Source organism: Asterias amurensis, chromosome 22 (genome assembly GCF_032118995.1).
Source record: "Asterias amurensis chromosome 22, ASM3211899v1".
NCBI classification, from domain to species: Eukaryota; Metazoa; Echinodermata; class Asteroidea; order Forcipulatida; family Asteriidae; genus Asterias; species Asterias amurensis.
Genome location: NC_092669.1, coordinates 4179911 through 4203931, shown reverse-complemented (window position 1 = coordinate 4203931; position 24021 = coordinate 4179911). Strand labels below are relative to the sequence as shown.

Genomic DNA, 24021 nt, shown 5'->3' with positions numbered 1-24021 from the left:
GAATATTTATGAGATGTTAATTTTTAGCTGAGCTGATTTTTCAGTGGAGGGAACGTTATATCTGCCTTTCTTCCTATTCGTTGGACGTGGACACTACGCTCTCTACAGCCAATCAAAAACTCCAGGTGCACCTGTAAGTCTAAGATTCCCTAAATCCGCTAAAACTATGGACCACATACCGTCCAGGACACCCTGGCGATGGTTTTTGACGATTTCAAGACAGTTTGGGTCTGATTTATTGGAGAATTTACCCCGAAATGTTGGGCAGTTTTACGGGGCTTGGGTTGCCCTTTGTGGCTCGCTGTCATGGCGTACAGCTACTAATCTCTTGTGCCCGTGTGTAGCGGCGTGCATGTTTGTGATGTTCATGATCATGCACACGAACTCATGCAAAAGTGGTGTGGTGCACTGTGCGGTTTGTGTTTTATTTCTTACTCATTATAATTAGGGGAGCATGCAAAATGCAACATTCATTGCTCTTTGATATACACAATTAATGGTGTTTTAAGTGTTGGGGTATTTTTTCTATTTCGTTGTCATTGATTGTGATAAACGGCTACTTCGATGTGGGCTCAATTTAATTAGTTTTGTTCACGTTTCTCGTCCACTAAAAAATAGAGCAATCATATCAAAAGTTATTGACAATCACATGATCGGATGGGACCCTATAAGTGCCTTTGTATCAATTTTAAATTTTTTTAAAAATTATTGTTAGGCCCTACCTGTGATTGTTATAATCATTTTATGTCTGCTATCTTTTTGTCCAGGTCTAAAACCAAATAACATTTTTTTTTTTTTTTTTTTTACTTCGTGTACTTTTTTGGCTGCTTCAAATGTGATTCTGTACAGTAATTGTAATGCCCCGGCAAGGGATAAAGAGCTCTGGTAATTCGACCCTCGCCGGAGCATTAGAATTGTTATAACTAGATTATGTCCTGCATTCAATTGAAAACATAGTCCAATAAACGTCACCAATTCGCAATGAATAATTCGCGTCAGTTGATTTGGGCGTAGCTCCTTTGAATCATTCTCTTCGAAAACAGCCCCATCTGATATCAAAATTTGTATCTCATGAAGTGTTAACCGGGCTTTACTTAGTTCTTTTTCTAGTGGGTATCCAATCTTCATCCTCACGAAGTTCATAGACTGGAGTAGTTGCGATGATCAGAACCCTCCATCCTTCTGATAGTCGGAGACCCTGACCTTCAGGAGGATGGATGGTCACAATCATCGCAACTAAGGCCAGAGAGGCATTGCAAACCATATTGGCAAATTTATCAACTGTTTTCAACATGTGAAATGTACACGAAAGACCGATCCATTAGGCTCCGCCCACAACGCATGTGCGAGCTTTTTACAATAAACACATCGACTTGTTAACTGAATAAAGATGGTGGAATGATACTTCTGGAGCGCCGTAAAATAAACTAAAAGTATATATTTTCTGTTTACTTTTTTCAAATGGTTCTCTATAAACATCTGTTACATTTGTCTAATATTTTTTTCAGATTGTCATATAAGTTTGCAGCGGTTACAACAAAATGGAAGCCACAACTGCAGTTGTTCAGCCAGAGCAACTGACTACGGTCCAAAGTATAGCAACAGCCAGTCAACCCATGCAGCTACAAGTACAGCAAGCTGGACAACAGGTAAAATGGGACTGTCAGTTTGTCTGTAGTTTTTATAGGATGAAGGGTGGCATGGTTGGCTTGTGCGTAAAGCGCTCGCCTTTCACCAAGGTGACCCCGGTTCGATTCCCGGCCAGGGCCATACATGTATGTGAGTTGAGTTGTGCGTTGGTTTTCTGCTGTGCCACGAGGGTTTTCCAGACCATCTGGTTTTCCTCCCTCGGGAAAAATCTAACACTTTCGATCTTGGCTGTGCTCCATGGTCAAAATGGGTTGATGTGGCTGGCAGCCAAAGGAGCCCTTGCATGCCTGCTTCTCGAACACGTTGTAGCCGTGTCCTTCGCAATTCAGCTCTTAGCTGTGAGTAAGGATGATTAGCCCCCCAAATTATTATAATTTGTTACTGTCTGTCTGTATGTCTGTCTGTCTTAAGCCCAGTTCATACTTCCTACAAAGGAGAGGTGAGGAATTTTGCCGTCACAGGACTGTTTTAAGCGGTGAATGTTTCTCAGGAGTTAAGCACATTTCAACTCTGTCAAATTATTCATGGCAACATTGTGACATCAAATTTTAAATCGCATTCGCAAGAAGTATGGACTGGGCTTGTATCGTCATCCCCACAGGAGAGCTCGGCAAACTCCCACAAGGTGATTTTAACACCAAGCTGGCAACAGTCATTTACGTCTTTGATTATGAACTGCACGAATCAAAAAATTGTGATTCAGAAACTAGACGAAAAAACTTGTTCTATTCAATGTGAAATCGGTGGATAGCTTGGTAAGATTCAACCCATAACCCTCTGTATCTGTATCTGTATGTGTACGATGAAAGAGACCAAAACTGGCATAAAAGTAACGAGTGAGAGAGAGGGTGTTCTTTGTAGGTTTGTTTGGAGGAGAGAGGACTGCAACTAAGGAGGGATTTGAAGGAGTCGGCTGACTCAGCTTGAACAAAATTTTCTTCCAGGTGGTTACAGTCAATGATTGTTACACTGGCGATGAAAATGCGTCCTCTCTCGACGAGCGCCCTCTCACAACCCTTAGGTTTGCAACTTGTCTTGCAGCTTTAACCCTGCACCACAGTAACTGTGTCATCTTGAAAACAAAAAGCTCAGAACCCTTTTGTTATTCACAGGCACAAGTAGTTCAAGTTGGTGGGTCGGGTCAGGTGATGTCCTCTGGCCAGCCAATCACCATCCAGCTCGCAGGTGGTCAAGGAGGAACCGTCCAATTACAGCAAGTTGGTCAGATGTTGCAGGTTACCGGCCAAAACGGACAGGTCCAACAAGTAAGTTGTTGATCTCAAGGTTTATCGCGATTCTGAACCGCAATGCGTTGTGGGTAGGCATACGGGGCAGTTTGCTATGCGGTGTATGCTGTCATGCATGACTCGCGCACGCATCGCCTATATCTTTGTGTTGGTTCAACAGCGTCCTCTCTTGATATTTGGCTATTCGGGATAAACCTAATCCTTAAAGATTTCACGAAAGAGAATGGATTACTGAAGGAGTGAGCCCAAAAACCCACAGACCATTCGCCCCAAACTTGTCGCTTAGAAAATACATTGTTATCGCCAGCTGTTCTTCCATGGGCTGTTGCCTCTGTATATAATGATCTTGGCTGCCAATTTGCTGGCCATGGTAACCGACAGCCTCGTTGATGACAATTTTGCTGCTGTCAAACCATGAGTATTAAAACCATGGAATCGAATATCAATATCATAAAACTATTTCCTATAGATCCCTACATTCAGAAAGAAGTTGTATTAAGATTTCTAGTAAACAATGAACCATCCGCTATCCGATAAACCAGGTGTGGCCAGCGGAGAAATTTGTTCAAATACTTAACGTTTTTTCCTTTTCCAGAATTTATTTGGAAAGTGGAGCATACTTTGGATTATTTTCAAAAGTATTTCATACAAAATAAAAACTGTGTGGCTTTTAAATCACTGGTGCTGACAGAAGGGGTCAGTGTTCATTTGGTGCTAAGACTGTCTAACTCCTTCTTGGTCCTTTCTCTACAGAAATATGTACATTTAAAAGATTGTAAGCAGAAATATAAAATATACTAACATTAACAATTTTCCTTAAAAGGCACTGTACACTATTGGTAATTTCTCAAAACAATTGTTTGCATAAAAACGTACTTAGTAACATGCATTGGAGAGCTGTTGATAGTATAAAAACATTGTGAGAAACGGCTCCCTCTGAAGTAACGTAGCTTTTGATAAAGCTGTAATTTTTCTCTCAAATAACAAAAGACTTCAGTTGAAGCCTTTTATTATGCATCTGAAAGCACACAAAGCAATGCAACAACAGTGTTCTTTTTTGTTTAATCTTTTGCAACTTCAATGACCAATTGAGTCAAAATTTTCACAGTTTGGTCATTTTATGCATACGTTGGGATACACCAAGTGAGGATACTGGTCTTTGACAATTACCAAAGGTGTCCAGTGCCTTGAAATTTTTTTGAAAAGTGTTTTGTTTCATTTTGTAGATTCAGTTAGTACAGCAACCTCAGCAAGTACAGCAGGCACAACAAACACAGCAGCAGCAACAACCACAGCAACAACAACAACAAATAACAGTACAGCAACCACCACAGACACAACAGGTCATTCAGTTACAGCAGAATGCAACAGGTCAACAGCAGGTCGCAGGTCAAGCTGCAGGTCAACTACAGGTAAAGTTATTAGTTTTTAGCACCCCGCTGTCTTCCAACTTCTTCACTGGTCAGCAGGGAATTTTAACGTGTGCGCATGTGTACTCCATGTTCAGATCTAGCTACTGTTAAATGAAAACTGCATTCAGTTGCAACAGCTAAATGAAGACGATCAGAGCATTCTGATCGAAACGTCGAGTTGAAGCCAACAGTTCTATTCAGAACCACCCCAACTCATTAGAGATAGTTATTACATGGTGTTACCGCAAACTTTTCCATATCGATGATGATGATGTTGTAACCCATGAATAGGCCTACCATTAGATATCCAGTGCTCTTTATCAAATACGTTTTTATGGTTGTTCATTTTGTGGAGTAACTAACAAAAGGACACCATGCCTTTAGTAAACTGGACTTGTGGACAGGTCATTAAATGTCTGTCAAAGTTATAGTGTTCCACCTCTCCCAGCGATTCCCGCGACACTGGCTTCGCGCGAGAGCAGTGATCTCTCTATTCAATCGAGAAGACGTGAATCATTACATCACCATCACAACTTTACTATCACCGCGACAGACATTAACGACTTGTCCACCAGTCTATTGGCAAGCTTGTTTTTAACTTTTTACGGTTGTTAACTTACCAAAAGTGCACCCTGTCTTCAGTGAGCTTGTGTGTTAATCTATCGTCATGATTTTTGTCAGCTACAGCAGTTTGTGACATCAGATGGTCAGACAATCCTGTATCAGCCCGTCGCTAACGCAGATGGAAGCGTTGGGTTACAACAGACCAATCAGAATGCTGCAAACAACCTCATGGCTGCGATGCCAGTTAACTCTGACGGCGGAATCGTAATGGTAAGTATCCATATATAGTGGCTTCTCATTAGGGTTGTTGATGGACCATTAATGGTGGGCAATATCAAATTTTTTCGAAATCCACCAGGGGCGAGCGGGTCAACAAAATTTCATGTTTAATAATGGGGCCAATTTTTGTTTCAGGCATGATGCTACGTTTCCAAATTCTTCGTGTTATCTGGTTATGGGACCATGCAAGTTGAATGGCCTTTTGACACGCTCTTTCTCTGTGACATTTGATACTCCTTATTAACTATCATTAGCTGCGTCTCAGACCAATGTACAGTGGACAATTTTTTTATCTATTCTAGAGAAATATAGTGCTGGGCAACACAATGTATTGGCTCAGAGTGCTTGGAAATAAAATTGTGAGTCCAGGGCAGGCTCGCCCACCACCGCCCACCGTGGCTACAAAACTGCGTCTTAAAATAAAGTGTCATTTTGGTTTATCTGTAAATGTGATTTCATTTATCAATCTTAAAACCAAATCCTATTCCAGTAAACATTTTTAGCTAGTACAAGCCCAATGGTCTCATGAATTCTTACCAATGCTTTTGGTCAGGACTGTGAAAATAAAATTTAATTTCAAAACTGATTTTGTTTTGTTCAAGATGGTCCCAGGAAGTGGTGGAATCCCAACCATGCAGAGAATACCCCTACCGGGGGCGGAGCTACTGGAGGAAGAGCCTTTGTATGTCAATGCTAAACAGTACCATAGGATACTTAAGAGGCGGCAGGCAAGAGCCAGGCTAGAGGCGGAAGGAAGAATTCCAAAGGAAAGGAGGGTGAGTAGAATGATGATGTCACTCGTTCAGGGTTTTTCACAAACAGTTTTGGACGATCGTGCAGGATTGTTTTGCGACCGAACAAAGTTTAACCCTGTGGACAACCCTGCCGTATACAAATATACGTAGGTCTATAGGTCAGTTGGTATGGCTTCTGATTTTAGAGTGTCATGGCTGAGTGTCTGGCTTTAGAGTGTCATGGCCGAGTGGTTAAGAGCATCAAATTCAAAACCTGATGCAGTCACCAGAGTGTGGGTTCGAATCCCGGTCGTGACACTTGTGTCCTTGAGCAAGATAGTTTACAAATTTTGTAAATATGTTGTATAAAAGGCCATAATGAATTTCCCATCGTGGATAATAAAGTGATTTGAATTTGAATTGAATTGAATTGACTATAAAGGCTTCTCTTCACCCAGGAGGAGTAAATGGGTACCTGCCAGGGTAGAGGTTGGTATTTCAAATGAAAATCCACAAGCACCTTACAGGCAGCTCAGGGCTATATACTCCCAAGGGAGCTGAGAAAGAAAAGGGATGTTATTGACCCTATGACCAGGGCACTAATGTAAAGCGCATTGCTACGGTTATTGTGAAATGCGCTATATTATAAGAATTTGTTGTTATTATTGTTATTATTATTATACATACACATACATATAAGTAACATGGATAGAGGTGAGACCCCCTTTGTTAGTACAGAATTGTGATGTCAACGAGTAGGATCTATACTGATCGGCCAGACATTTGTTTTATGGTCTGATTTCTGATGCTTTTTAGTTTAACAAAAAAAGAAGCTTTTTTTTTTTTTTTCTTAAACTGAAATCCCTTTTTTCATTTCAAAGGGTGGGTTCCGCATCTCCGTCCGTTTTCCGCCATCGTGGAAAATCATTGGCCCTACTAAAACTCTTTTATAACTTTTGTTGCTTTTCGTGGTTCCACAGAAATACCTTCACGAGTCGAGACACGCCCACGCGATGAACAGAGTACGAGGCGACGGAGGGAGATTCAACCACGGTGCCGGCGGGTCCATGGGGGACTCGTTCGATGCAGATTCACCGACGATGGTCCCAAGGTCAAAGTTCACTCACAATGAAAATGCACCACAACAGGCACAGGTAGGTCGATTCTAGAGCTGTGCAGAAACAAAAACAAAAAATCCCTCAAAGAAATATTGGAATCTTCTGTCGATGCATCTAAATTGCAAACCATGCCAGAAATTCACTTGGGCAAATCCATTCTCTTAACGATAGGTGTGCTGGTTTTTTCACACAATACTCAAGAACTGTGGTTTTACACTCCATCAGAAGAATAACAATCACGCTAAAGTAGTAGTCCCAGCCAATTTTCTATACCTTTTGCCCGGGTAAAAGCAGGACAGTTCTTTTCAGAATTGAGAAGTCTTCCGAACAATCCAATGGTGTTACTGCAAACCAAATACAAAGCAAGGCAGTTCTCTTAACAGCAAACTCTACCTGGCAAGTAGATACACACATGGTGTTACTGCAAACCAAATACAAAGCAAGACAGTTCCCTAAAGAGCAAACTCTACCTGGCAAGTAGATACACACATGGTGTTACCGCAAAACCAATACATAACAATCATGGTTTTGCTCTAGGACAACAGTGCAATGGCCCAGACCAAAGCAAAATCCGAACTTGAGTTCGATAACGCTAGAACTTGATTATGGTGCTCTGGACTTGCTCAACCACCGCTGTAAATTGTTTGGTAACAGTACATGTGTCCTCAATGTTAAACGGCATACCAATAAATTGAAAAATTTTGACTGAATTTCCAGCGTCCAAAAATGTTAGAATTCGACTGAATTTCAAAAGACAAAATTCCTCCGATTGTTTTGGAAAAATGCACAGCACTAGTCGACACTCAATCTGTGGTCTTCTACGTTGAAATATTAATATACTAATACTAAATAATACCATACTTTTAAAATATTTAAAAAATACTTTTTGTTCTAACACACTAACATGGGCATGATATTCTTCTACACTGGACACTATTGGTAATTGTCAAAATCCAGTCTTCTCACTTGGTGTATCTTATGCATAAAATAACAAACCTGTGAAAACTTGAGCTCGATTGGTTGTCAGAGTGGCGAGATAACTATGAAAGGAAAGAAAAAAACTACGTCACTTCAGAATGAGCCGTTTCTCGCAATGTTTTATACTATCAACCTCTCCCCATTACTCGTTACCAAGTGAGGTTTTATGCTGATAATTACTTTGAGTAATTACCAATAGTGTCCACTGCCTTTAAGAGCATCAAATTCAAATTGGTCGTTGGAGTTGCGAGATAACTATGAAAGAAAAAAACACCCTTGTCACACGACGTTGTGTGCTTTCAGATGCTTGATTTCGAGACCTCAAATTCTAAACTTGAGGTCTCAAAATCAAAATCGTGGAAAATTACTTCTTTTTTGAAAACTACGTCACTTCAGAGGGAGCCGTCTCTCACAATGTTTTATACTATCTCCTCCCCATTACTTGTTACAAAGTGAGATTTTATGTTGATAATTATTTTGAGTAATCACCCATATTGTCCCCTGCCTTTAAGGCTGATTTTGTTAAGGCTTTTTGTTTGGGAAAAAATCTGAAAAATTGTGCTTGAATTAGCCTGAAAAGTCTATTAGAGCCTACGCCATAAAATTTCCCAAGGTTTTTTCTGTGACCAACTATCATGGCTGCTATAACTAACTCACGACCGGACAAGTTTAGTTGTCTTGTGTTTATCCAATGGGAGACTTTTGGGACGATTGGTGGCAGCTGACTTACCAGGTAAAATCCATTGTTCTCGGTCATGTGCGCACGCTCAGAACTACGTAAACAATGGAAATATACCTGGTAAGTCTGCTGCCACCTAGCATCCCAAAGTCTCCTATTGAATAACAGCTCTTCACTGTAATAACATGGAATGGGACACGTTGCCTTGGATCGTGCGAGTTGGTCTATGAAAAACATTTGAAACAGTTTGTGATCAAATACATTATGGTTAGAAAGATGTTTTAAAAGTAGAATATAGTGATCCATACAATACAAATATGTTTGGAAATTGCATGATTTTCTTTTTACTTTGCAAACTACATAATGCGTTTGGCAATTTTTGTTTGACTCCATAAATTGGCGTGCCGTGTTAATTCACACCGTATAAGGAAAATCATGCAATTTCGGGGCATTTTGCGGATTGTTATATTCTACTTTTAAAACATCTTTCTGTAACAGATGGTTACAAACACTTTTCAGTCACCAGGAGTCAGATTCACAAAGATTGAGATATTAAAAATGTAAAAACGTACAGCTAGTCCTAACTCGAGATAAGGCGAGTCTTAACTCTTTGTGAAATCCACCCCTGATTGCCTGATCCAATGCCACATGTCCCTTTAACTTTTTTATTGTAAAAATGGACTTCAAATATTATTTTTGAATTAATATCTCTCAATTTGTCGATTTCAAAGCATACTTGATACCAAGACAAATGAGATACTCTCTCTTATTACTTGTTCAAATTAAACAGTATGGTACAGAAAGTTCTTTTTCTAATTTGTATTCTGGGGTCGATTTCACAAAAAGTTAGGAGTAGTCCTAACTTAGGACTAAGTAATCAAAACGTGTAGCTAGTCCTAAGCTAGTCCTAAGTTAGGACAAGTAACTCCTCCTATAGACTAGTCTTAACTCTTTGTTAAGTTGACCCCTGGGGTGGATTTCACAAAGAGTTAAGACTAGTCTTATCTCGACTAAGAACGAGTTACTCGTCCTAACTTAGGACTAGCCATCTGTTTTCAATATCTCCTAGGACTAGTCCTAAGTTAAGACTAGTCCTAACTTTTTATGAAATCGACCCCTGGCCTTGTAAAATAAATTCTGATAAAGTAGAATACTTGTGCAACAGGCCCTGTGGTCTTGTGGTTCTCCCCCCCCCCCCCCCCCTAAAAAAAAAAATAATAATAATAATATTAATTTAAGCCATGTCAAAATTTTGAAGAGGCACCAAGACAAAGACCAGGGCCCAAATTGGTTTTGAGACCTCTCATTACGTGTGAGGTCTCAAAATCAAGCATCTGAAAGCACACAACTTTGTGTTACAAGGGAGTTTCTTCTTCCATTATTATCTTGCAACTTCAACGACCAATTGAGTTCAAATGTTTTCACAGGTTTGTTATTTTGTGCATATGTTGAGATACACCAAGTGAACAGACTGGTCCTTGACAATTACCAAAGGTGCCTAGTGTCTTTAAACAGCTCGAAGAAATTTGGCTATGGGTAACGAAGGTCGTGGTCTATGTTGGCCTCCGTGCCAGGGCTGCCTGTGTTAATGAAAACATCAACAAGAAAATGCCGTTTAGCGTTTTAGGAAATTGTCCTTATGATTTTTGTTTTTTCCCCTTACAGTATGTAGTGACAGGACAGGCTGTTAACTCGGATTCCGACGGCTCATTAAACATCAACCTTGAAATGCTCAGCGGTGCCCCGCAAATGGCGACCAGCAACCAATCGCTTCTGGAACAACCTCCGAACATCACGACCAATGGGGCAACAACCACTGTGTAAAGCAAAACCATCATTCAGTAAGGAGTAATGAAATACCGTTTACTACAGGATTTGTAAAGTTTTTGATAATGTACTTACAAGATAACCTCTATTGCTAGCCCATTCTGTTGTGCATAAATAGGCCTAAAGAATTTGTCTTTATATGTTGCGTCTCAATATCCAAGCGAAGTGGAAATACGATATAGAAAGGTTTGCGGTAACACCATGTAATGACTATCTCTAATGAGTTGGGGTGGTTCTTAAAAGAACCGTTGGTTTCAACTCGACGTTTCGATCAGTATGCTCTGATCGTCTTCTGGAGAATATCCAAGCTAGTGTAGTAAACACCTTTTTGCAGCTAAACTACACAGAGTTTACTCCCGAGGGTACACGTAGGTTTACTTCCTCGACACTGATTCACGCCACTTCCCTAACACGCATTTGATCGGTCACTCAACACAAAGCACGAACTCTATTAGGAAAATGTAAATTTGTATTGAAACCTCGCAAAGGGCACCACAGCGCCTGCTGTGGGTTATTACGAGGCCTGGGGTGCGTTCCACTCGTGCAAACGTTGGCAACAGTTGCGCACGTTCGCCAACAATTTCAAGTGGAACGAGTTGTTCGCCGCCACCGTTGGCGAACGTTGGCAACTTTAGGCGAACATACTTCTGAGGTGTTGGCGAGTGGTTTTTAAAATGGCGGACAAGCATACGGTATTATTTCTTCGTCACAAACATAATAACATTGTATTTTCAGTGGATGATAATGCAGATTTTGAATAACAAAGTTAATTAATTGATGTAATGATGTCAAAAAGAGGACTATTGCAGCAAAAACAAAGTAAAAAAAAATACGTATGGTGCGCGCCATCTTCATTTTAGGGCGCCGCCATATTGACATCGTGTATACGCACCAATCGTTCAAAAGATAAAAAAACGTTTACGCGAACAGTTGCGAGTCGTTTGCGCGAGTGGAATGCACCCCTGTCGTGGTATAGAACGTATTTAATAACCTTTTTTTGCTATGAACGTCGCCATCTTGTAGGGCAAACTGTATACGTGTTCAAGCGCGTACATCAATGAAGCACACAGCATTCCCGTTTGTTTTCTACGGCACGCACACACACACGCGCACAGACGCCATGTTGTAGGGCGGATATTTGAATGGTGACGTCATATTCAATACGTTCGATTATCAAAATCCAGCAAAACGAACAATGAAATATTTCAATTTAGAGCTGACAAATGATTTCTCACCTCAGGCCTGATACTTCACGGAGGCAACGAAGGCGATTGCCTCCGTTGCCCCTGGTCATTGCCTTGGTGCCCTTGAAATGCTACAGTACAAATTTACAATTTCCTCATAGGGTGCCCTTTACCAAGGAGAAAATGCCTTGGTGCCCTTGTCCTTTCAAAAACGAAGCATACAGGCCTGTACACCTAGTGAAATATTTTTACTCTACTGTTTCATTATGGGATCATTCAATATACAATTGTTGCACGCTGTGACGGGGTCCATGTCGTTTTGTACACCCGAGGGGGGAAATGGCACCGAGGCAAAGCCGCGGGTGCCATTTTCCCCCGAGGGTGTACAAAACCCATGGACCCCAATCACAGCGTGCAACAATTTTTTTGTTATACCTTGGTAACATCAATTTTCCTTAGCATTCTTAACCATGGTACATGCGTTTTTGATGCACATCACGTGATTGGTTCTCCACCAATCAAACTTCACAGTTTGTTACCGAGGTATAACAATAAGATTTGTATATTGTAGATTGTCACTTCACAGGCACTGGACTTGTTTGGTGTTCTCAAAATATGTAATAGCAATCAAGGGTAGTATGAAAACTATTTGAGAATGAGAGTCCTGTCAACACATTTAAAGGTATATGTAGTGGACACTATTGGTAATTACTCAAAATAATTATTTGCATAAAACCTTACTTGGTAATGAGTAACGGGGAGAGGTTGATAGTATAAAACATTGTGAGAAACGGCTCCCTGTGAAGTAACGTAGTTTTCGAGAAACAAGTAATTTTACATGAATTTGAGTTCGAGATTTCGAGGTCTCAAAATCCACAATCTAAAATCACACAACTTCGTGTGACAAGGGTGTTTTTTCTTACATTATTATCTCGCAACTCTGACGACCAATTGAGCTCAAATTTTCACAGGTTTGTTATTTTATGCATACATGTATGTTGAGATACACCAAGTGAGAAGACTGGTCTTCGACAATTATTAATTAGTGTCCAGTGTCTTTAAAGTGATAAAAACACCCCTTGCTGAAAACCATGCGTTTATTTCAAAACCCACCTCACTTTGTCACTATTAAAAGTTCACATCTCACTGATTTGCCTTTATTATGTGATATCCAATCTAAATATAGGGGCTTTGAAAGTCCTTTTTTTGCACTGAATCTTGTACTTTTAGTTTTTAGTTTTTAGTTTGGGCTTTTGTTCTTGTTTTCCTTTTATATGTTTTTTTTTTTCATAGATTAAATCTATTCTTGTAAATATTTGTACCTCTATGCCCTTAATTTTTAATGAAAAAATGAAATCATTAATTTATATCCTGATTTAGTAGAAATTAAATTGTGTAGGGGAGATTGATATAAATTTGCAGTTTCTGTGTATAATTCTTCCAAACGCCGTAGTTATTTGTGTAATGTTGAATGCAGTGGACACTATTGGTAATTAGTCAAAATAATTATTAGCTTAAAACCTTTCTTTATTACGAGTAATGGGGAGAGGTTGATAGTATACAACATTGTAAGAAACAAGTGATGTAGTTTTCGAGAAAGAAGTAATTTTCAAAATTTCTCGAATTTGATTTTGAGACCTCAGATTTAGAAATCGAAATCAAGCATCTGAGTGCACACAACTTTGTTGACATGGTGCGACAAGGATGTTTTTTTCTTTCATTAATATCTTGCAACTTCGACGACCGATTGAGCTCAAATTTTCACAAGTTTGTTATTTTATGCATAAGTTGTGATACACCAAATGAGAAGACTGGTATTTGACAATTACCAATAGTGCCCAGTGTCTTTAAACAAAGACTAAACGTCTAGAGCAGGACTTGAATTTGCGATCTCTGGATTACGTGCTGGCGCTCTACACACTGAGCTACCAAGCTCCTATGTTGGCAGTCTCTCTCTTTGTCATTACCTTTGTTTGGGGTGCCAGTTTGAAGCCATACAACCTGTTACTAGTCAGACTCTTAAAGACCTGCTTGAACGAAAATGTCAAGTCATGAACTTTGCTGAATTCCACTTAAAATGTTTTCGATGAATAAGGAAATCGATTCATATGATTATAAATAGGTTTCAATTGTGTAAAAAACAATCATTTTGTATGCCCTTATCCAGAGCTTTTCTGCGAGATTTGCGAAAAGCCCCGTTACGTAATCACTCTCAAAACGTCATAAGTAGATAAAGCCGCTTTGTTGCAGCGTGGATGTATAACAAAGCAAACTCCCACATATGACGTCAGCGGCATTGTCCTTTGACGCTCGCTCTCAACGGCAGAAGTGTTTTTAGTTTTTCAAAAAACCTTAAGGTAGGGGCCTGATTTTTTAATCGATAATTACGAAAAGTTCAGAAGTGTACACATATCAAAATTACATTAAAATGGTGAACAAGTGCATTGTAAACAAGTAAAAATACCATTTCTGTTGAAAACATTCCGCTCAGATAGGTGTTTAAAGACACTGGACACTATTGGTAATAGTCAGACTTGTATTCACAGTTGGTGTATCTCAACACATGCATAAAATAACAAACCTGTGAAAATTTGAGCTCAATAGGTCGTCGAAGTTGTGAGATATTAATTAAAGAAAAAACACCCTTGTCGCACCATGGTCACGTGGAAAATTACTTCTTTCTTGAAAACTATGTCACTTCAGAGGGAGCTGTTTCTCACAATGTTTTATACTATCAACCTCTCCCAATTACTCGTAATCGAGAAAGGTTTTATGATAACAATCATTTTGAGTAATTACCAATAGTCTCCACTGTCTTTAAATTGTTGCGGTACCCATTGTTAAAATACAAGATTCAAACAGCCTCTAGCTACCGGGCAATCTCAGTAGTCTAGTCAGTAAGACACTGCTCTAGAATTGCAAAGGTTGTAGCGGGTTTGAAGTTCTACTAGAAGTATATGCCTGTGATTGTTTGTTCACAGAAAGAACTCAAGGTAAATAACTGAGTATGCAGTGCTAAGACACATCAGTATAAGGGTAAAACCAAAATTAATATTCTTTAAAAAAACAAGTAAGCCTTTTGATCAAAGTTCTTCGGGGTTGTGGTTAGTATTTGACCATACCTTTAAAGGAACACGTTGCCTTGGACCGGACTAGTTGGTCTTTGAAATCGTTTGTAACCGCTTGTTATAAAATGCATATGGTTAGAAAGATGATTTAAAAGTAGAATACAATGATCCACACAAATTTGCCTTGAAATTGCGTGGTTTTCCTTTTACTTTGCGAACTAACACGGTCGGCCATTTATGGGAGTCAAAAATTTGACTCCCATAAATGGCCGACCGTGTTAGTCGACGACGTAAAAGGAAAACCGTGCAATTTCGAGCCATGTTTGTGTGGATCATAATATTCTGCTTTTAAAATATCTTTCTAATTATATGCATTTTATAACAAACAGTTCCAAACGCTTTTCAAAGACCAACTCGACCAATCCAAAGCAACGTGTTCCTTTTACAACAGCCGAAAAAGTCAGTCAAATCTTCAATCAATTATGGGAATTCATTTTGCCATATTTTATTGATACTTTACAGCGTCATCTGTATCCAATTGAAATAGCAAGAAGTACATCTCTGTTTGACAGTGAGTCAAATAAATGATCATTCCCCAAATGATAAAATAAACGGGTGTTTGATTTACAGATTACTTTATCAATTACTTTATCAATAAATCATAAAGTGTGTTAAAGGATAGGAGTGACTAGAAAGTACAAAAATAATTCCTGTCTCTTTAGCGCAAATCAATTAAAAACTAAAATGTACACACCTCAAACTGGGGGGGGAGATAAATACTTTTTATACAAAGACGCTCATGAAATATGTGACTATTTTTTTATATTATATTAGTATACTTTATTTATTTACAAAACATATTAGCAAACTATGTTGATAACACCAACAGCTTTGGCCCTTAGGTTCGGATTCAAAACTGCTTTGTTGTATTTTTATTTTACAAACATTTTCAAACTATTTTGAGGTATGGCAGACGTGATACGCGCGCGTCACACGCCGCGACTGATGCCACGCTCACCATGTTGGTGGCCATTAGGTTTACGTGTAAACGCCGCGTCGCCTAAAATGCGCACTTCACTGAATACAATACGTTCTATTTCTATGGTCAATACGCACAAATTTACCACAACTTTACAGTGTTGTAGCATTGTGTCCGCCATACCTCAAAAAGGCTTATAAATATTATAAGACCAGGGGTCGATTTCACAAAGAGTTAGGACCAGTCCTAACTTGGGACAAGTCCTAGGAGATATACAAATTGCATAGTCCAAAGTTAGGACGAGTAACTGGTCCTAACTAGAGATAAGACTAGTCCTAACTCTTTGTGAAATCCACCCCATGAGTCGATTTCACAAAGAGTTGGGACCAGTCCTAATTTAGGACTACCTTATTTAGGACTAGTCCTAGGAGATATAAACGTATGGCTAGTCCTAAGTTAGGCGAGTAACTCGCCATAACTAGAGATAAGACTGGTCATAACTCTTTATGAAATCCACCCCTGGTCCCTAATTCAAAGCACTCCTTGAATGCACAAAACAAGCTAAGCACAGCAAAAATATGCTTACCAGAAAAAGGTTATCAGCTAAAACACCATTTCATATGTAGCATCTGAGACTGGTACATGTAATATATTGCTTATTGATGCTTAGCACAACATTTTTAAGCAATATGAAATTTGGCCCAGGCTTATGAATTGATTTTAAGGCCTTAAAACTATTGTATTACTCTGCGGATTATATTCCTATCGGGTTATGGTCCAAACATTATTATGGTATTTTGTATGTTTCTTGGCGAATACTCGTATTAAACCCGACGACGGGCAATTTCAAATAACAGTTGTTTTTACCATATGAGGGCATGAGTGACTAAATGGGTACATTAATACATGTAAACCTTTTCGCAAATACCCATTGCGCAAGCGCTAACTGTTGAGTGAGGTGCATTCTGGTCTAGCTAAGGATCAAATTTAATTTCCTAGCTAGACCAAATTGCAACTCATTCCACGCTTAAACCCAATGTTTACTACACAATCCAATCAACTTTTAAATACAGATTGGAATATTTTTTGTTTCGCTCTCTAAAACCACATCCCTTTGAAGGGAAATGTTTCTCAAAATTTTATATCATTTAAAATCAACAGCTGCAAGTAAGTTTTTACGCTCATTAATTTTAGCGTAATAACCAAAGAAAATTTCCAGTATAAAAAAAATGAGAGAGGATACCTATCCTCTCATGTTTTAATACCGGACAATTTCTGGCCTACAGTGGCCTACAGTTTAGGCCACCTAAATCTCTCATCAATCATAAATAAAATTCCAAAAATAAAACAATCATTAAAATTTGACGAGTAGGCCCTATACCAAGATAAATTACAAAGCACACAAACTCGTTAAAAATTTACAAAATTACATTTTTCACGCCTTCATCATGTAAATCATTCACCGCTACTATTCAAATCTAAATAAATATTATATCGTTTATTCGTTGCTGTACCCGCTGCCAAAACATAGGATTCGAACTGCCTCTAGCTGCCGGGCAACCTCGGTAGTCTAGTTGGTACAGTAAGACACTGCTCTAGAATTGCAAGTGTCGTGGGTTCGAATCCCACCCGAGTAACTTGCCTGTGATTTTTTTTCACAGGACTCGGGTAAGTACTGAGTATACAGTGCTAACACACATCTGTGTACGGGTAAAAACCAAAATTAATACTATTCAAATCACTGATATCTTTCAACATTGACGGAAATCATAGAATGCAAATTGAGTCACGTTGCATTCTTGTAGAGCTGTCAATAGATTCAATTAATACTTTCTCATATTGACACGGGCACAATTTCATAGAGCGGCTTTTCAAAACAGAAGTATATAATTGCTTAGTGGTTTCCTGCTTAGCACATCGCAGAAAAAAGCACTGCGGGATACCAGTCGCAAATATATGCCATTGATGTTACACGTGACATGGTATTTTAGCTGGTAACCTTATTCTAGGCCCAATTTCATAGAGCTTGCACTTTTCAAAATAAACCAAAATATTGCTTAGTGATTTCCTGCTAAGTACATAGCAGAAATGAGCACTGCAGGATACCAGTCACAAATGCCATTTTGCTAAGCATGGGTACAACATGTATGTTACACTTGACATAATATTTTTGCTGGTAAGGTAGTCTTAGTCTGGTAAGCATACATGTAATTTTGTTATGCTTCGCTACTTTTGGTGCTTCATGAAATTTGGTGCTGATTGATAATGAAACCATCGTGGTACTTGTCATTGTGACTAAGCAAGTCTATGTACCAAAAAATTAAATCCAAGTAATTTGCAAATGACTTACATGTATTGCCATTTAACTCCCCTAAAATGCTGCTTACAAGACAAGAAGTTCCGTGCAATGAATGGTCATCATAAATACAAAATACTGCCCTCAAGGTGGGCCATTGAAATTGTATTCAAAACATGGCAAGTTAAAAGGGAAATGCGTGAAAATACGTTTAAAGAATTTGACAACTCAAGTAACTTGCTGCTTGTTGGGGGAGAAGACTGACCAGTTCAACTCTCCAATGTCCAGACCTTGATTTCCCATATCCAAGCTGACGTTCAGATCACCAAATATATGACCAAAACTCTGGTTGTGGTCACCCTCACTGTTCGGATTTTTCTCTGGGGTCAGTCCGGGTAAACCAAAGTCCCCGAGAGACCCCAGATTTGACCTCGGACCTCTCGTTGCGCTACCCCCTCGTAGACGACCTTTGAAGTTTGGGGTCAGACCGGTCTGGATCGAGTTCAGGGAAAGGTCGTCCTGCAGGTCCTGGAAGATGGCACTGTCGCCGTCGAGAGGGGTGTTCTTGAATGGTGTGAAGCTGCGCAGGGGTGAGAGCCAGGTCTGAAGATCGGCCGACTTGCAGGGTGTCGAGACGACAGGCATGCCCTTGGGACGAGGCTCTTGTTTGGGTGAAGAGCAGAGCTCCTGTTCGAAGAAGGCCGTGAAGGAATCCTCCGCTTCCGTCTCTTCAATGTCCTCCCAAATCTTGGGCAAGGATTTCCTCTTCTGGCCTTTCTTCTTCGAGAACGGTAGCTCCCTGTTCGGGGTAGACTCGGTCTTAGCGAAACTGGTGTGCCCGGACTTTGATCCTAGACCGGGTGTCATGCTCTGATTGCTGAGATCTATTCCTGAGTCGGACCCCGAGCTGGTGTTACTCATGGATAGATGGCCGCTGTGGTTCATCATAGGCACTGACGAGACGTCGTTTGGGTTAATCTTTGGAGCGATCGGGACCACCTTGCGTCCCCCGACCATTTGTCGTGGCGGTGCGAAACGTCGGACTCCGCCCATGATAACCGGGGAGAGAATGTGCGGGAGGTTTGTCGGTCGATCCCCTGAGGTTTGGCCAGGGGGAAGTAGTAGGGGGACGGGGACCAAAGCGTAGGGCTGGCTTCCCCTGGGAAGGATCAGTGGTGGTTTCTTGGCCTTGGATGCAAAGGCTGCGATAAAATAGAAAACAAGGGCAAATGTTACAAAATGCTCTAGCATGGCAAACGTCAGGGGTTCAAATTACACTGTTTAAGTTAACCCAAAACATGTTACATGAAACCTTGCATCTGTAATTATAAAATAAGTACCGGTACTCAAAATTTAACTAGTACAATTTTATAGTTTCTCTCAGAAATCCTCAAACAAAAACATCGCCGCTGGTCCCACAAAGTGACATACGGTAATAATATCAACAAATCACATTATTTAGCAAATGCGTTTAGGCATAATTCATTTTTTACTCTTTACTATTAGCATATTTCAGCATTTTCAGCACCTAAAATATTATGCAGTTTAGTAATTAACTTGTACTGAATCGGCAAAGAATAGGTGCTTACGGAAGCAGCGAATTCTGTGCTTACTGCAAGCGTATTTCAAAGGTAAGCAGGAAATTTTGGCTTTTGCGCGTGCGTACTCCATGTTACTAGGCATTCTACGCCTACGCAGCTATTGCAGAAAAATGGCGCCTGCTGTGTGCGGAGAATAGTGATCGTAGGCCGAAATTTGGCGGTAGAGCCATGAAACTGGGCCCCCTGTATGGAAAAATGTGTACTGTGTATGGAGTAGCCTACCTGATGACGCTTTCATCTTGGTCCCTTCATTGTTGCCGACCACACCACCTGGGGGCGGGACCATCACAATCTGTGGCATGGCCCCGCCCTGAAAGAACCCGCCCTGCTGAGATTGAGTAGCTGGATGAGGACCCATCATCACATTGGGTTGCATCATCGACGGGGGCGGGGCAATCTCCTGCAGCAGGGTGCCTCCATGCTCCAGGTCAGCGACGTACATCCTTTGTTCAGGGAGGCGGACAACAGTTCCGGATCGGAGGGTCCAGAACGCCGGCTGGCCGTGGTTAATCGGTGGCTCACGGATGAAGATCTTGTGGAGCGACAGATTGTGTCGGATGGAATTCTAAAAAATGGATTAGCAAAAACAGAAATTAACACAATACTTTAAACCAAGAGATACCCATCACCAAGCCAGGGCGACTAGTGAAATTTACTACTTGACTAGTCGCGCCTCAAAAAAAAACGGCCCAAATAGTTGTGACTCATACACTAGAGGCAACTAATGTTTAATTCCCATGGTGCATTGTGGCATATTGTTTGCCGAAGGTGCAATGTAGTAACATTTGTGCTGAAAGGATTGAGGGGTTGTAAAATCAACTCTACTTGAGCTGACGTAAATTCAAGCTTACCCTCCAACCCGCCTTTGCTGATTTGAAGTATGGGAAGGTCTCTTCTATCCAGGCGTAGATTTCTCGCAGCGTCATCTTACCGACACGGGAACTACTGATTGCAAACTGGATCAGTGTACTGTAGGAATAGGGCGGACGCTCGTACCTCGGATCGGCCATCTAATTGCAAAGAAATCACAAATTTTAGTTTAACAAACTATAGTCTAATTGCAAAGAAATCCAAAATTTTGAATTTTTTTTTAACAACTCTAGTGCAACTATACAGGCCTTTATACTTTGTTTTTGAAAGGGCAAGGACACTGTCAAGGCGTTTCCTCCTGGAGCTTCTCAAGGGCACTAAGGCAATGTTCAGGGGGCGTGGAGGCAATGGCCTTTGTTTTCTTTTCTTTTTTTCTCGGCCAAATACTGCTCAAGATTGCAAGATCATCACCACGACAGACATTTAACGCAATCCTAGGGCACTGGTTGCTTTGTGTTTGTTTTTTCTTGTACTGACCTGAGTGGATTGGAGAGAGTTAGGGTCGAGGTCCGGAGCCGACATTCTCTTCAGCCATGTGATGTTGGTAAGGCTATCGTCTGCACTTGTCCCTACACAAAGTCAAGAAAGAAAGATATCCGATTATTACACTAAATTTAGAGAATATTTTCTGGTATTTTTTTATTTAATTTTATTTTTAAATGCAGTTGAGCGATTTGTGCCATTGTAGCTAGTTTTATCTTTTGGATTGGCCCGTCTGGGCGTGTATGCAAGGTAAGCCTGGGTGACTACGTCAACTCAAAGTCACTACTCACGACTATTGATTGCTTTTTAGTCGAGTTGCAACTACTGTTTTTCTACTACAATAAAATAGTCAGGACTACGTCAGCTTCAAAGGTGAATCAATTGTGTCGCTTACAGAAGCAGGGAATTAGCATTACACTAAAAGCGTATTTAAAAGGTTTGCACGAACATTTTGCTTAGGTGCGTGTGCACACTCCTCATGACACTAGGCACTCTTTGCACAGCTAGCGCAGAGAATGGTGATTGTAAGCGCAGAATTTAACGGTAAGCAGAGCCATGAAATTGGACCATGGGGTCGATTTCTAAAAGAGCTTAGATTGATCTTAACTGCAAACCAATCGTAGTTGCCTCAAGTTAAGTGTGATGTCACAATACAAATCACTATGGTAATACCGACAAAGTGTCTTGTGTTGAATTTGTTTGCTTTGAGAAATCGGCCCCAGGTCTGTTTTCGTAAACGTCTTCAGGGGCTTACCTCGTGTTATCCATCTCCCGTTTGGAAAGCCCCCTTGCAAGAACTGCTCCCCGTTGCTATAAAACAGTTTCCCTCCCAGTTGTATCAGCTGCTGATTGGCTGCTATCTGGAGAGCCTCCTCTTGATTGGATGGCCACGTGGTGACCCCATTTTCATCCTCCAACGTCGATAGTTCAGAATACAGTTGCCGTTGGTTGCTGTCCGTGAAGTGACAGAGTGGTGACGCTGTTGGGTCAAGTCCGTCGAGCATCGGGAGACCGGACTCAATCTCCTCCTCTGTTAGTTCCATTTTAATCTGGGACTCTATCGCTGCTTCAAGACACTTCTCGGATGAGCTCGGTGTAGCGAAAGCAGATGATCTCGGGGGTGTGGTGAGCATGACATTTTTAGATGCAGGAGGGGGCTGGATGATTGGTGATGAGAAAGGGGTCCTAGTTAAATCGAACTCTTCTTGCTCAGGCGGAGATGTTGCTGTGCCTGTTTCTAATTCCACAGTAAACTCTCTCTTTATTCCCTGCGTTTTGGAACTGTCCAAACTCAAATCAGATCTTCCACCAGTGTTTGTTTGTACATTAGTACTTGTCGATGGTTTGGTGCACGGTTTGGACTGTCTGTGATGTTTCCTCGGCTGCCGCAGAATGATGACTTGGTTGGCATGGCGACGCTTCTTCGGCGGGGATTGGACAATCTCAAACCCGACCGACCTACGTTTCTCAACATTGTTGTTAATATTTTGTGATCTGGATGGCGTAAGAACAGATTTTGGCCGCCCAGATGCGCTGTTCTTCTTCATGATGGGTGTGCTGGCGTAGGATCGAACGTGTGGGAGTGGCGAAGTAATCTTCGGTGATGGTGAAAGCATGCTTGCCATGTTGATGTTTTCCTTCTCATCATTGTCAGAATCATCTAAGATGCTTCGCAGAGCTTCAGAGAGCTCTACTCTGTCTGCCATGCTGTATTTACTCATTTTGACACAAGACTCATGGATTTGAACTTCTTCTGAAAGAAAATAAACACAGTCAGGAGGATTTAGAGTTTTGCTGTGACACTGACTGACAGGGTTTGACTAGGTCGGATCAGGTTGATTCAGTGATTTCTTTCACAGCTTTTCTGGTTCCAAAAATCAAGAGTCAGACTGGAGCATTGATCGTAAATTAAATTTAATTTGTTCAGGTTTTTTTTCTTGCTTCAAAATCAAAGTTCAAATTTATCTGAAGTGATCAATTCAAATAGGAACTAAAAACTTAAAATCTGCCTGACTGATGACAATGATGTGAAATCGGATTAGACCCAGTAACTGGGGCGCTGTAGGCCTACTCCTTTTTTTTTAATTTTGACATTATCGGTCATACGACAGAAAATGACAAACATTTCGAAAAAGGAATACAGCGCCCCAGTTACTGGGTCTAAAATCGGATGAATTTTTTAATAATTGATTAACACAGCACATGAGCCATGCAGGCAGCAGAGATTTTGTTCAGGAAAGTCTGGGTGGACTGGGTGGGTGTGTTTTAATAAAAATATAAAAAATCTTCTGGCTGGCATTTTTTTAATAAATTGATGTACCAACATGACCAATCAATGTTCAAAGCAAACACTTACTTACTTAAAAATAAAACATGTTTTTGTTCACGGGGAAATCAAAAACGTGTTAAAAAAATCAGTAGAATTTATAAACTAAATCTGAAAATGACAACCACCCTGACCACCCCCCCTAACTAAACCTAAAAAATAAAAATTTCCTTCCCCTGCCCGTCATACTCATAATCATATTGCCTACGCAGGATTAAATTAAAGAATAATGAACAATAAAAAACTGCATTAATTTCTACTCTAAATCCAACTATATTACCGTTTCATTTAGTTATGAACTAGCTGCATGCAGCGCAACCACCACCACACAGACACAACAATGAACACAATCAAGTGTCGTGAATGTGAAACGTCAAAACAGGTCAACAAAATGTAAGCCACTAAAAAACTGCTTTCTATGTGAAATATACCATTTTTAACCTCTAAAACAGCCCAATTATATCTACACATACAGACAATTACTATCTTACCTTTCTGACTGCAATCAATTTTTACAAATAGACAAAGAATAACGAGGAATCTCACAGGTTCTCGGTGTTGGTTTTTACATTCCACGCAGACAATCTCATAATCTATGCAAAGGTCTATTTAAACTTCCCTGTGGTCTTACCGACCAATCAGAATAGAGAATTCTAAACCTCGCTCTTTCTCGCGCGAGCTCGTTGACGTTTTTTAATGGACTGATACACAACACTTGATTGGTTG

At 40.3% G+C, this 24021-nt stretch overlaps 2 protein-coding genes across 6 annotated transcripts; one reads left to right on the top strand and one right to left on the bottom strand.

Moving 5' to 3' along the window:
* Positions 1-54: 54 nt before the first annotated feature.
* LOC139954041 (nuclear transcription factor Y subunit alpha-like) lies at positions 55-11909 on the top strand. 4 transcript variants are annotated; one of them, XM_071953703.1, is made up of 8 exons: positions 55-133; positions 1509-1649; positions 2763-2915; positions 4130-4309; positions 4991-5143; positions 5755-5928; positions 6867-7040; positions 10327-11909. In XM_071953703.1, the coding sequence occupies exons 2-8, from the start codon at positions 1542-1544 to the stop codon at positions 10483-10485; spliced, it is 1101 nt and encodes a 366-aa protein (XP_071809804.1). In that variant the 5' UTR covers positions 55-133; positions 1509-1541; the 3' UTR covers positions 10486-11909. The 4 variants fall into 4 exon arrangements, with proteins under 4 accessions (XP_071809804.1, XP_071809803.1, XP_071809802.1 ...); XM_071953702.1 differs by having other exon boundaries at positions 4124-4309; positions 4997-5143; XM_071953701.1 differs by having other exon boundaries at positions 4124-4309.
* Positions 11910-15131: 3222 nt separating this feature from the next.
* On the bottom strand, positions 15132-23879 carry LOC139953877 (uncharacterized). 2 transcript variants are annotated; one of them, XM_071953468.1, is made up of 6 exons: positions 23787-23879; positions 21724-22722; positions 20964-21055; positions 20468-20626; positions 19839-20181; positions 15132-19217 (listed from the first exon to the last, which is right to left on the bottom strand). In XM_071953468.1, exons 2-6 carry the CDS (start codon positions 22688-22690, stop codon positions 18244-18246), a joined length of 2535 nt encoding a protein of 844 aa, XP_071809569.1. In that variant the 5' UTR covers positions 22691-22722; positions 23787-23879; the 3' UTR covers positions 15132-18243. The 2 variants fall into 2 exon arrangements, with proteins under 2 accessions (XP_071809569.1, XP_071809570.1); XM_071953469.1 differs by having other exon boundaries at positions 21724-22719.
* Positions 23880-24021: the final 142 nt, after the last annotated feature.